Raw genomic sequence first — 14,121 nt, 5'->3', positions numbered from 1 at the left:
AGAAAATCCCTCACCCCCCACTGACTCTCTGTTTATTCAACTGGGAGAACTTTCACACCCAGGGACCCAGCTCCCCCTCCCTGAGCTCCCATTCTAAATCTTCATCCCTCCTCCCAGGTCCCCCAGCCCTGCACTGCCCTGAATAATTTATGAGTCTAAGAAGGCCTTATAAAAGGGTCTCCAAGGAAAGGCCAGAAGAATGCAAGAGGTTCTGAGAAATAGGAGCCCCTACAGCCTGCCTGGCTTCCAATCCCCTAAGGATGGACTCTTCTGTTCCTGCTGCTGCCCCTGTCCCAGCCCTGGCCCTGGTCCTAGCTCCAGCCCTCCCGCAGGCCCCCCAGGCACTCCCTGGCCTATTAAGTCCATCACCACTTGCTTCCAGACAGCATGTAGGTGGCAGTGAAAGGTAAGTGGAACTTGGCCTTTGGCAACCTGAACTCAGGTTTAATGGGGTCATGGGGGAGGAAAAAAATGAAATGTCCAGGATGCCCCTGCTCTCCATGGAGGAGTAAAGCAAAGCCTCACAGCCCTCAGAGACTGCCCCTTCCAGATCTCAGGCTGAAATACCTCAACTGGCTTCCCACCTCACTCATCCCTCTAGGTGGCAAGAAGGGACTTGGGGACAGTGGGCATTGCCAAAACTGAAAGCTAAGCAGCCAGGGCCTCATGGGCCAAGTTCCTCAGTCCACTGAGGAGCACAGGGGAGACTGCCATGAAGCCTGAGTTTAATCTGACCCAGGCTGAAGAGGGGGTAAAAGAGGACCAGAGTCCCAAGAAGCCTTTGACTGGGGGACTGTCTCCTTCTGACCACACCATAAGATCTCCATTTGCTTTTTTTCTGACCTCTGGAAGTCCAGCAGGGAAGCAGTGGGCCCAGGAATATTTCAGACCCCTTTCCCCAGCCCAAGAAGATGGTAGGACTCTGAGCTCTACTTTTTGGAACAGGAGGTGGAGGCAAGATATTTTCCACATTCCTCCAAACATTTAACATTCCAAGAAACATTTAGTGACATGCCTACTGTGTACCAGGCATTGTACTGGGTGTTGGGGATTCAGACATCATCAAACATAAATCTGCCCCTAAGAAGCTCAAAGGTGAGTAAAAATAATTACAAAACGACATGACAAAAGCAATGATCACATTGTTCAAGCAGGGAGGAGGGCCCCTGACCTGGGCTTGGGGTCCTCAGGAAAGGTTTCCTGGAGTAGATGGCATCTGAGCCAAGTTTTCGGGAAGCCTCTTTTGTTATCTCAGGGATTTCCAGGCTCCAATTTCCTTCCTCCACTGATTGAGCTCCTCCTTCTTTGTCCTAGAGGAGCTTGCCTTTGGAGGCCCTGGCTGTCCTCTACAAATGACCCACCAACGGAGGTGAGGAAACTCATAGACTCGGTGAGTTTGAGCCCCCGTTACACATGGTCACATGCATATGCGGCCACGTGTATTCACATTGACCAGATCCCTTTCCAGAGAGCCCTTGACCTCGGTCCAGGGCTGTGGATGTAGGATAGCATCTCCACAGACTTGTGCACATTTGATTCTGGCTCTGGGAGGAAGGCAGACCCAAGGTTTCCATGGCAATTTGAAAGATGAAGAGACAGTGCCCAGAGGAGGGACTTGGGCAGACCCCACAGATAGTCTGTGGTAGAGCTGGTGCTAGAATCCTGGTCTCCTGGCACCTAACCCTAGTGCTCTTCCCCCAAACCCATCTCCAAATCTTTGCTGCTCAGTAGAACTCTGTCTCCTGGACAGTCTCCAAACAACACAGGTATTAGAACAGGGGCAGAAAATCAACCCCCAGGATTCTGTGCCCTTGTTTTACAACCAACACCAGGACACAACTCTTGCTGTGGGGCAGGAAAGGGCTGCTCCCAGGGATGTCTAAGGTTTCTTCTAGATTATCTTACCTGTAGGTTTGTGACCTCTGATACAGAGGAGGCAGTTGTCTGGCCACGTACTTTGACCCACATGCTAGCTTTTGCTTTGGACAGGCTACTGGTGGGGCAACAGGTGCCAAAGTCACCAAGGCTAACTCCGAGTTCCATCACCCTGTCAGGTAAGCTTCTGGCGCCAAGCTCGGAACTTGATGTAGATCCATTAGCTCTTTAAATCCTCACAACATCCCTGTGAAGCAGGAGTGGGGAGGCAATGCCACTATCTCTTTCATAGACCAGGAAACTGAAGCCCAGAGTGGTTAAGGGAATTGGCCAAGGTTGCCTTCCCTGCAGGCACTGTCAATGACCCCTAAGCGTCAGTGAAGAAAGCCTTCGTAGGACATGGAGGACACAGGGCTAAGTAATTCCTGGCTAGAAGACCTTCTGAAGTGGGGGGTGGGGGTAGGATCTGTGTCAGAGTTGTCAGGTGCTGGGGCAGGGGCTCCCCACAGCTATAGGCCCACCAGACATTACCTTCCTGCCTGGGGTCAATTTGTAACAATCTAGAAGGTTCTGTTACAATGCTTGCTTTCTTCTTTTCCCTTTCACCTCATTAATGCAGGTAGGGGAAGGAGTATAGGGCTTGGATTCCTTCTTGGCCTGTATATATGAGACCTGTGGAAGTTAGGGACCATATTTCTTCTCTGTCCACAGGTTCTTCTGGCCTAAATCCTACTCTTTTGACTACCTGTACAGTGATGGGGAGATTCTGCTGCAGAACTTCCCTGTCCAGGCCACAATCAATCTATATGAAGACTCAAACAGTGAAGAGGAGGAGGAAGAGGAGGAGGAGGAGGAGGGGGAAAAGGACAAAGAAGAGGAGAAAAAAGAGAAGGCAGATGAAAAGGGGCTCGAAGAGTGTGTGAGGGCACCACACATAGCCACAGCTCATCCTCCTTCCCCACTCTTGATGTGCCCAAACTGAACTGGTCAGAGTCTGATTGGGGTTTAGTATGCTTGGCAAGCCTCTAGAGCATCAGTTTGACAGGAATCTCTGGATATAGCCCTCTGTATTGAAAGTTGGGTTCTTGAGTCAACAGGTCACTCTGGCTATATTCAACTGGCCTATGAACATAGACCTCGGGCACCTCATTGTCTGTGTTGCTGTTGTGTTGAGAAGGTCCAAGGAGCTCTAGGGGAAGACTTGCTTTCCGAAGTCCCCTGGAAGCAGATCAAGACAATGCATGCCCATGTGGAGAGGAACAGTTACTCTTTGTTGGTGGCGGGGGGAATCTTTGACTCCCCAGCATTCCAGCTGGCCACAGAGTCCTGTCTCCCCACAGAAAGCCTGACATCTGGCTTCACCTCCAGGGATACAACCATCAGATACAAGTAAAGTTGAGGCACCTCTCTGATGGGCCTTGCAGGAAAGGAAAGGGGCATCTAGAAAATCAGCTTGCTTTGAGGGCCTTCCTCCATTTTGCCTGCTATCGATTGGGGTCTGTCTGTTGGTATGAAATGAATCAGGAGAAAAATAAACTAGATGATATGTGCTCTTTTCCTGGAACCGTGATTTCTTAACTGAACTATGCCCATGTTGTGAAGCCACAGGCAGAGGGTCAGAGAACAGCTCAAGGCCAATTCATTGCCTTACCTGAGGTCAGTTGACAGATTTTACTCCATGGGAATATAGGGCCAGGGACCCAGCATGGGGCCAGGCTCTCTCTGTCAACTTGTGAAATCAGTTAGGCTTGATTAAACTTCAAAGGCAGCTTAGGAAAGTAGCAAAAAGGCCCCCCAAAAAGCAGCTTGAAAGTTGGGAGGATGGCTGAGGGGAAGAATGAGAGGTACAGCCTCAGTTGAGCTTTGGAGATAAGCATATGCCTGTTTTGGGGGGGATCAGAGGGTTACTAACCCCCTGTCAACTTTATCTCCTCGATTCCCTTTGTATCTACCACAGCTCAGGTCTTCATGCCTCTCCTGCCTCAATTACGCCAACTAATGTTCTTGCCTCTGCCGGGTCCCTTTGCAATTTACCCTCCTCACTGGCCACCAGGTCACACCATGTTGTGCCCCTGTGTAAAACCTTACCATGGCTCTTCCCTGACTCCCCAACAGTTGGATTTATCCTTTTTTTTTTTTTTTTTTGATCACAGACGCTCTTGAGAATCTAGGGCTTCTCTATTCATATATTCACAAACCAAGTCCTTAATTTGATATTCTAGGCTGTTCAACAGCCTGGTTCTTGCCTGTCTCTTCAGACTCATCTCTTGACAGTTGAAGCCTATGCTATCTGTCCTTGAACATATGCTAACACCGTTTATGACTTTAAGCCACTGTCTGGAATGCCTCAACACTTTTGTATGTCTGTAAGCTCCCATTCATCCAATAGGATAGCTCAGACACGTTCCTGTGAGGAGCCTCCTTACACCTTCCAGTCCAGGTTGGACGTCCCCATATATTCAGTACCTCCTCTGCCATAGCATCTGCCTCTCTTCCTATGCAGTAAGATGGGGCTGTGTTTGATAACCCCTTTTGACTTTATCACACAGCATGCTGCCTGGCACAAAGGACATACATACCCAGGAAATGTTGAAGGAAAAAGATTCTCAGGTCTTCTTAAAGAACTGCCTCTGTCCCTCCACTTGCTAGCTTCCCATATCTTTGTTTAGCTACAAACAGGGCGAGGGAACGTCATCTGACTCCAGAACAAAATGCTGGCCATATCTCCTCCTCCTTCCACTTAAGAAAGGCTGCTTCAGTTCTGAGCCCTAGCTGGGAAGTGCCTGACCTTGGACAGACTTTGAGCAGGCCACCAAACACACATTGGTGCCATCTATTGGTCAAGATTTAACCTATTTCCTTAATGAAGGCCACCAGACAGTTGACCTTTGACCACTGTAGTTCTTTTAGTCCATCCTGTTTCTATTTATAAGTAAAGCAGAAACTACCATGTGCTAGCTGTATGACTTTGGGCAAGTGACTTATCTACTCACAGCCTCAGTATCCTCATCTGTCAAATGGCGAAAGTAATACTTCCTCTTAGGGGTTGTGAGGATTCAAAGAGACAATAGATGTAACGTATTTAGCACAGCCCTGGCACATAGTAACAGCACTCAGTAAATGATGGTAGTCATCACAATCATAGCTGTAGTAGTGATTACTATTAATTTTATAACAGACATGAGCTTATCTGTAGAGTCGGCTAATGACTGCTTTACTCAATTAATGGATAATTTATCCTGATCCATGTGATCTCTCTGGCACCATTTGGTTTACCAGTAGAAGAATCTTTGTGATTTTTTTTTAATGAAATTTATTGACAAATTGGTTTCCATACAACACCCAGTGCTCATCCCAAAAGGTGCCCTCCTCAATACCCATCACCCACCCTCTCCTCCCTCCCACCCCCCATCAACCCTCAGTTTGTTCTCAGTTTTTAACAGTCTCTTATGCTTTGGCTGTCTCCCATTCTAACCTCTTTTTTTTTTCCCTTCCCCTCCCCCATGGGTTCCTGTTAAGTTTCTCAGGATCCACATAAGAGTGAAACCATATGGTATCTGTCTTTCTCTGTATGGTTTATTTCACTTAGCATCACACTCTCCAGTTCCATCCACATTGCTACAAAAGGCCATATTTCATTTTTTCTCATTGCCACGTAATATTCCATTGTGTATATAAACCACAATTTCTTTATCCATTCATCAGTTGATGGACATTTAGGCTCTTTCCATAATTTGGCTATTGTTGAGAGTGCTGATATGAACATTGGGGTACAAGTGGCCCTATGCATCAGTACTCCTGTATCCCTTGGATAAATTCCTAGCAGTGCTATTGCTGGGTCATAGGGTAGGTCTATTTTTAATTTTCTGAGGAACCTCCACACTGCTTTCCAGAGCGGCTGCACCACTTTGCATTCCCACCAACAGTGCAAGAGGGTTCCCGTTTCTCCACATCCTCTCCAGCATCTATAGTCTCCTGATTTGTTCATTTTGGCCACTCTGACTGGCGTGAGGTGATACCTGAGTGTGGTTTTGATTTGTATTTCCCTGATAAGGAGCGACGCTGAACATCTTTTCATGTGCCTGTTGGCCATCCGGATGTCTTCTTTAGAGAAGTGTCTATTCATGTTTTCTGCCCATTTCTTCACTGGGTTATTTGTTTTTCGGGTGTGGAGTTTGGTGAGCTCTTTATAGATTTTGGATACTAGCCCTTTGTCCGATATGTCATTTGCGAATATCTTTTCCCATTCCGTTGGTTGCCTTTTAGTTTTGTTGGTTGTTTCCTTTGCTGTGCAGAAGCTTTTTATCTTCATAAGGTCCCAGTAATTCATTTTTGCTTTTAATTCCCTTGCCTTTGGGGATGTGTCGAGTAAGAGATTGCTACAGCTGAGGTCAGAGAGGTCTTTTCCTGCTTTCTCCTCTAAGGTTTTGATGGTTTCCTGTCTCACATTTAGGTCCTTTATCCATTTTGAGTTTATTTTTGTGAATGGTGTGAGAAAGTGGTCTAGTTTCAACCTTCTGCATGTTGCTGTCCAGTTCTCCCAGCACCATTTGTTAAAGAGGCTGTCTTTTTTCCATTGGATGTTCTTTCCTGCTTTGTCAAAGATGAGTTGGCCATACGTTTGTGGGTCTAGTTCTGGGGTTTCTATTCTATTCCATTGGTCTATGTGTCTGTTTTTGTGCCAATACCATGCTGTCTTGATGATGACAGCTTTGTAGTGATTTTTTTTTTTTAAAAAGAGGTCAAATGTGGCTTCCTGGGCCACTCTCTACAGGTTTCTGGCCCCTTTTTCATAGGACAGAGGTTTCAAAACTTATTTTTTGTGCTTTAGCAGGAACACCTTTCTTTTGAATGGAATGCAGAAGCCCAATATACAAACCAAATGAAGAGGGAGTTGCCCTGGTAGAAGGCACAATAGCTGATGCAGAATTCATACCCTGCTGTCCTCTCTCCTGTAAACTAACTCTCTCCACCCCTCTGTGAGGCACCTTCGGGAATCCCTAGACTGTTGGGAAGATGGTTTGGAGACTGGTGTCCCAAGGGTTAAAACAAGATTGATTTGAAGCCGAAGGCGGATTAGTATTTTAACATGTCCAGTGTTCCATTTAAAACACTTGTTTTGGGTCCTAAGCTCCCAGAATTTCATAGCTCAAAAATTGTTTGAGTCCTTGTGCCATAGGTTGTAGGCATTTAAAATCCTTGGAATCCCAATATCCTTGGTTTTAGGGTATTATATAGCATAGAATTACAAATCCCTAAATCCCCAGGGGCTTAAAGACCCTAAAGCCCTTGGAGCACTAATTCTTAACTCAGAATGAGCTCCTCTCACTTTTTCTCCCCTCCTCCTCCTTACTGCACACGTGCTATTGGTCAGTGGCAGACATTTTATCTACCTTTCCTCCCAGTCCCTTGCCCCTGAAATGGCTTCCAACCTCCCTCCCCACACATGGTTGCTAAGTGATTGGAATTCACTGTTATGACTAATGAGAGCCCAGTGTGAATTACTTTGTCATGGGTGTATCCAGTACTTGTGGCAACTTCAAATCCCGTACACAAACTCAGGAGACAGCTCTCTGTGCAAAACTCAGAGTCTTTCCTCCAGCTCTCTCAGTTGGCGCATCCTAGTGCCCTATACTTCACTCCAGCACTAATGCCTCCCATTTCCCCCACTCAAGAGCAACTGAGAGAGGGCATGTCAGTTGAGTGTGAGGCTACATCTGAGCTGGGCTTTGAAGGATGGGCCCAGGTAAACAAGGAGGACGAACACTTTTCAGAAAGAGGCAGCTTTATGACTTCCTTCATTAAATAAATATTTAGCACCTACTCTGTGCCATACATTAATATTATAATGACTAAGGGCATGGGCTTTGGAGGCAGGTGCACCTGTGTTCAAATCCCATATCTGGAGGCAGTGTACCTGTGTTCAGGTTCCCATATCTGCCAAATGCTGGCTCTATCCATAGGCCCACTCCACTCATGTGTCAACTCAGCTGTCAGCTCTCTGCTTATTTTCCTCTGTCTCTAGGCAAAGAAAGCCCTCTTCTCTACCCAGGTGCGTACTACCAACCCCCATCTCTCCCCTCCCCCCACAATTGAACCTGTGTGGTAATAGTGGGCAGTTTGTCTCCTTTCTGCTTCAGGCCCCTGTTTCAAAATTGTTGCCAGTCATAATCCCAAACAAGGTTGTTAGGTGGCTGAGTTCCCTGTTTTGGCCTGTCAGGAGCCTGGTGTCTGTTACTGTGTTTTTGTTCACTCCCAGGTGGGAAGGCTTGTAGCAACCTCCATGCAAGCACAGAAACCCAGGTACAAAACCGTGGCAAAGAGGTCAGGTGCCTGGGTGGCTCTGTTGGTTAAGCATCAGATTCTTGGTCTTGGCTCAGGTCATGATCTCACAGTTCGTGAGTTTGAGCCCTATATTGGACTCTGCACTGGCTGTGTGGAGCCTGCTTGGAATTTTCTCTCTCTCTCTCTCTCTCTGACCCTCCCCTGTTCACTCTCCCTCTCTCTGTCTCCTTCTCAAAATAATAAACATTAACAAAAAAGAAAAACCCTGGGAAAGAGTGAGTACTCAGTAAGTGGTAGTCACCACACTCTTTGCCAGATACTTGCTATTTGTATTATTACACCCAAGATCTCCTATGGCACTATAATCACAATAATCCTAGGAGATAGGCACAGTTATTATGCCCATTTATGCATGAGAAAAACTAAGATCAAGGTTTTTGTACCTGGGTTTGTGTGCTTGCATAGAGGTTGAGACTTGCCAGCAGGAAGTAAGCCAAAAACACAGTAGGCAACACCAGGTTCCTGACAGGGCAGAATAGGCAACTCAGGCCACCATTTTACACCAGGCGGTTAGGGAGGAAAGAAGACAAACTATTAGATAACCATGCAGGCATAGTCGGGGGTAGGTGGGTAGGTGGGTTAGGGGTAGGTTTCCCCTCTGGATAGGGAAAGTGCCTTCTTCCACCACTAAGCTAGCCCTGTCCAGAAGGGACAAGGCAATGGGGTGGCTAGGAGGATAAGAGTCACACAGCTAATTATTGAATTCTTATTATGGACTGGGCACATGGCTAGGAACCTTACAAAGATTAACTCATTTCATATAACAACCCCGAGGGATGGGTACAGTTAGGAAAACTGAGCCTTTGAGTGGTTTAAAAAAAAAAAAAAAACTTGCCCCAAATCACACCACTGGTAATCCACAGCACTTTCTAAGTGCCAGCCACTTTACATGTATTATCTCATTTAATCATTACAACAATCCTAAATTATAAGTACTAGCATAGATGAGGAAACTGAGGCTCAGAAAGATTAAGGAATCTGCTCAAGGTAACACAATTCATAAACGGCTGAGCCAGTTTTTGAGTGATTACAATACTTGTCCCAGGTCACCCCAGTGATAAAGCAGCAGGACCAGGGTTCACTTCTGTCTCATTCCAGAACCCTGTGCTTTCAGGAGATGAAATCTACAGGCTTGGTGAAGGATTATATCTGCGGGAGGGCAGGAAGAGAAAAAGTTTTAGTTCTGGCTGGAGAGAAGTGAGTCAGAGGTTAGGAGTAATTCTGGGCCAGGAAAAACTGACAGATGCTGAAAGATGTCACCGAGGGAGGGACTTTGAGGGCCTCCTCCCGGGCAGTGGCAGGTTCCCACAGAAGCTGGGCTTCTTCGGGCACAGGGCTACCAGGGGTCAGGGGCTAATGAGGGACTTCTGTTCCTGCCCCGTAGTGCTGTGTGGCCTCTGAGTGGAATAGACCCCTGCTGGGCATGCTTCTTTCTGGCTGAAGAGTCTGGGCCCAGAGGGAGGAAGTACCAGTGGCCGAGGTGGTGCGCCGGGCACTGAGCTCGGCACCACACATGCTTTATCCCGAACAAGGTTCACCAAACCCCAGCAGGGTAGGTGGTGCTATCCTCATATTCACAGGAAAGTGGCTCAGAGAAGTTGACAGCCAGGACGTTGGGAAGCTGAGGGGACAGCCTGGGCAATGTAGCTACAGAGTCCTGGCTCCTACTAAGCTCCTCCTACCCTTTACTGATTTCCCTAGAGAAGTCATGCAAGTGCCGTAAGGGCACACACGGCTCACCGGCTCTCCTGGGCCATACATGGAAGAGAATTTCAACTACTGTGCAAAGGCATTTCTATTCCCATCACGGGGGACACCGGGGCTTGGGGCCAAGTGTAAATTAAAAGGGAACTGAAGGAAAGTGTAAGAACAAGCTGGAGTCAGGCTCTGGGCTCTTCCCGAAGTCTTCCACCCCTGGGGGAGAGAACAGCCAGCTCCCCCCAAGGCCCCAGCAAGTTACCTGGGATCTAGTAACAGCAGGAGATGCACTGCCCCCTAGTGGTTGAGCTCTAGCCTGAGCCTGGACCTTTCGCACTAGGATACCGAGGCCCACCTACCCAGAGGATTCTACAGTCAGCAATTCAGCACCTGGTGGTTATGGGGACAGGCTCTGGAGTCTCACTGGACCTGGGTTCAAGTACTGGTTCTCTTCCTTGCTAGCTAAGTGACCATGGGAAAAATAGCACATTAGTCTTTAAGCCTGTTTCTTCATCTGTAAGATAAAGATAATACTAATTTCACAGGGTTACTGTAAGGATTAAATGAGATAATACATGTAAAGGACTTAGCAGAGTACATGGCACATTGTAGATGTGAGATACAATGATATATATAGCACTGTTATTTTTTAACTCCTCCCTGCCATCTTAACTCCTCAAGCACTGTTCTTTTCTGACACATCTTACCATCTTAGCAGTTTCATCTTTGACTCTTCTTGACTTCTCTATCTTGCTGTATTTGATCCTGGATACCCCCAGGTACACTGTCTTGCCCCAAGGTAGGCACTGTCAAGACACTCACCTAAAGCTTGTGTGCAAGACCTGGACGAAGACACGTGTTTTCTTCCATGTATACTTTTTTAAAAAATTTTTTTGACATTTACTTATTTTTGAGAGAGACAGAGCATGAATGGGGGAGGAGCAGTGAAAGGGAGACACAGAATCCAAATCAGGCTCTGAGCTGTCAGCACAGAGCCCGATGTGGGGCTCAAACACACAAACCATGAGATCATGACCTGAGCCGAAGTTGGACGCCCAACCGACTGAGCCATGGAAGGCACCCCTTCCATGTATACTTTTTTTAAGAAGTTAATTTGAGAGAGAGCATGAGCGGGTGAAGGACAGAGAGAAAGGGAGACAGAAAATCCCAAGCAGGCTCTGCAGTGTCAGTGCAGAGCCCAAAGTGGGGTTTGAACTCAGGAACCATGTGGTCATGATCTGAGCTGAAATTAAGAATCACTTAACCGACTGAGCCACCCAAGGGACCCTCTCCATATATACTTTTAAAGAATCTTGGACTGTACATCTTTGTCCTTCACTATCCTGTGAATGTTAATAAGCTTGCTTTACACAGTCTATGTGTTTCAGAGCAGCTTTAGATCCACAATTTCATTCGAATCTCTTAATACTCCCCATATGTTCCCAATTTTCAATGAGGAAATTGAAGATGGGAACAGAAGTGACTTGTTCAATGTTGCACGGCAAGTCAGCGCAAGAGTTAAGATTGGACCCCAGAGTCTTGTGTTGAGTTTGGTGCTTTTCCACCAACCCTTGCAATTTCCCAGGGCCCTGAGCTCTAGCTGAACATGAAGCATCGATAGCCCAGGACATGGCTTATTGTTCAGAGGCCACAGCACTGCACTCTGACGACAGGTTTCCTGCTTCTACTGAGGCCAAGTTGAAGCCCCAGTAAACGATCAAACTATTCTTCTAAAAGAAAGGGCAGCAAACTACCAGGACATGTGGCCCAAGACTGACACATGTCCAACACATACCAAGAATACAATTAAATGTTTGCTGACAGGTTTGAGGAGAGGTGAGCATTATCTCCCCAGCCACGCTGCATGCGATGCTGAAAAATTAACTTTTGTCCTGTACTCACAGCCAACTTGATTTATTCGATCATCTCATGTTGGACACAGCTGTCGGGGGCTCAAAAGGCCAACTCTGTCCTTAGTACAAAGACTGTGAAGTGTTATGTGCCACGAACATGCGTGCTGATGGCGCTGCCTGTTTGCAGGCACTGCAAACTGTTAATAGCTCTCTGTTGCTTGACATGATTCTGGGGGTAGACAAGGCAGGCATGACTGTCAGTACCAGGGGCTGCCCCACTCTCACTCTAGCACATTGGCAACAGCACAGGCACTACTGGGATAACACATCACTGAGTGCAAAGACCCCCTCCTCAGCCTCTATGTGACACCGAAGCCGAGCTTGGTTCTGCTGAAGGGAGAATCTTGCTACTTCTGCCCCAGAGCATTGGATCTCTGGGTGGCACTGAATTTCTTTTTCTGCTGTCACTTGCTTTTGATGCTCTCATCACCATGGCAACCTAAGAGAGGGAGCCAGCATTGAAATCCATTCCCCAATAGACATATGTGGAACAGCAAGATTTCCTTCTCTCTCTGTCTCTTTCTCTCTCTCTCTCTCTCTCTCTTTAGAGAAGAGGAACATTTTTAACCTTCCACTTTCGTCCATGGTGGAGAGTAAATACTTTCACCCACAATTCCAGGTGCTTGATATACCTGTTTCTTAGATCTTCCTACATGAGAGCTACTCATCTGATTGGTCTGAGATGAATCATTAAGGTCACCTCTCATCAGTGAGCAAGACCATCACAGTGAAAAGTGATCTACATCTATACAGCCACTTCCCCCACCTCTGGGTTTTTAGATCAGACCAGTTCTGAAGACCTTAGCCTCTCAGATTCAGAGGGAAGGGAATAGCGTAAGCTGCATTTTCCAATCCATTTTTTTAAACTGTAGAACCCTGCAACATAAAGATAGAAGAAGAGAGCGGTTACCAAGCATATGCTGAATTCTCAAGTCAAGCCTTTGTTAATAAATGACATTTTCCTGCTGTTCTGCTAATTGTTCCTTGTGCTGTAGCATTCTGAGAAGAAAGCTTTGAGAAGGGTGAGTGGTAGGATTCAGGCCTGAAAACTCCTCCTTGAACCCACAACACCTAAGAAGGTTTGCCTAGGGTCGGTCTTGTCCAAGTCTTTTTCTCACCTTCCACTGATCTCTGATTCCCTGGGGAGGAAGTTCAGTTTGAATTCAAATTCTATATTGAGCTTGTAGGAAGCTCTTTCATGGACACTCAGAAGTGACCTATGTAGTTAAATTGTTAGCCTGGGAGCAGGGGTTTTGTCTTGGGCTAAGACTGAACATTTCCCCTGCTCAAACAGATCCATTCAAACTAAATTATCAATTTGGAAAACTGAGGAACAATTTCCACAGGTAAGAAAAGTTTAAAATAAAAATCCATTCTTTGTAAAATTATCAGATTTTATTCATGGCTATTGCATATTTTCTGAAGTAGGGGCAATTTTTGTGGGAAAGGAAGAACATCAGAATCAGGAGACTTGACTCGGGTACCTGTACAGGTGCTGTCATTTGTTATCTGTAACATCTGGGACAACTGACCTAGTTTCCTCATCTCTAACATGGGGACAGTCTTTAGCCTATCAACATCATAGCTTTGTTGGAAATGAGGTTTGAGTGGATAGTTATATGATGAAACCACTCTGAAAATTGTAAAATGTTATATGTAATTGTATTCTAATAAGCACCATAAAAGGAACTTCAGTATAATAGTCTGCCTTTCAAAACATAGACACAAGCCCAAGAAATTTCTAGGAGAAAAACCCTTGGAGATCTGGCAGAAAAGACATTCAGGGAAAATCACAGGAGAAAAGCTCATGGCTTCACTCCTAGAGTTAGCTCAGATATTTCCGTTTTTCTGTCTGCTCAACCTTTCCTGGATACTCTGTTTCCTACTCAACTTGGGAAAGCTGTCAAAGAGGCTCTGTTTTGTACAAAACTGTGAATTGGGAAGCAGTAGCTCTGCTTGAATGGCTGGGAGTAGTGACTTTTGACAGTTGCCATTGGTAATGGCTTATAGAATCTTCAGTTATACTATTTCTCCAAAGGTAGGCTGCGTGCCCATTTGAGTAAAATAAACATATGTCACTCTGAATGTACTCAGCGTGTTAGGAAAGTGCATTTTTTTTTCTAGAAGCCACTTTATGGACTCATGCTATTAAAATTCCAAAAAGATACTTGAAATTAAAACAAAGTTCTCTAAAATGGTGGAAAAACTTACAAATAGTTCATGAGAGTTACCACAGGCACAAGAACACCCTCAAAATGGTAGGAGAAAGTCCAACTGACCAAAACATTTG

At 46.2% G+C, this 14,121-nt stretch overlaps 1 protein-coding gene across 2 annotated transcripts; it reads left to right on the top strand.

Annotated features, from left to right (window-relative positions):
• The first annotated feature begins 260 nt into the window (after positions 1–260).
• RIPPLY1 (ripply transcriptional repressor 1) lies at positions 261–3,231 on the top strand. Of its 2 annotated transcripts, XM_047844939.1 has the most exons (4): positions 261–406; positions 1,315–1,390; positions 1,990–2,054; positions 2,587–3,231. In XM_047844939.1, exons 1-4 carry the CDS (start codon positions 261–263, stop codon positions 2,855–2,857), a joined length of 558 nt encoding a protein of 185 aa, XP_047700895.1. In that variant the 3' UTR covers positions 2,858–3,231. The 2 variants fall into 2 exon arrangements, with proteins under 2 accessions (XP_047700895.1, XP_047700896.1); XM_047844940.1 differs by lacking the exons at positions 1,315–1,390; positions 1,990–2,054.
• The last annotated feature ends 10,890 nt before the right edge of the window (positions 3,232–14,121 follow it).

Source organism: Prionailurus viverrinus, chromosome X, assembly GCF_022837055.1.
Source record: "Prionailurus viverrinus isolate Anna chromosome X, UM_Priviv_1.0, whole genome shotgun sequence".
Lineage (NCBI taxonomy): Eukaryota > Metazoa > Chordata > Mammalia > Carnivora > Felidae > Prionailurus > Prionailurus viverrinus.
Note: the sequence above shows the minus strand (reverse complement) of the source record. Positions and strands in the feature narration are given on the sequence as shown.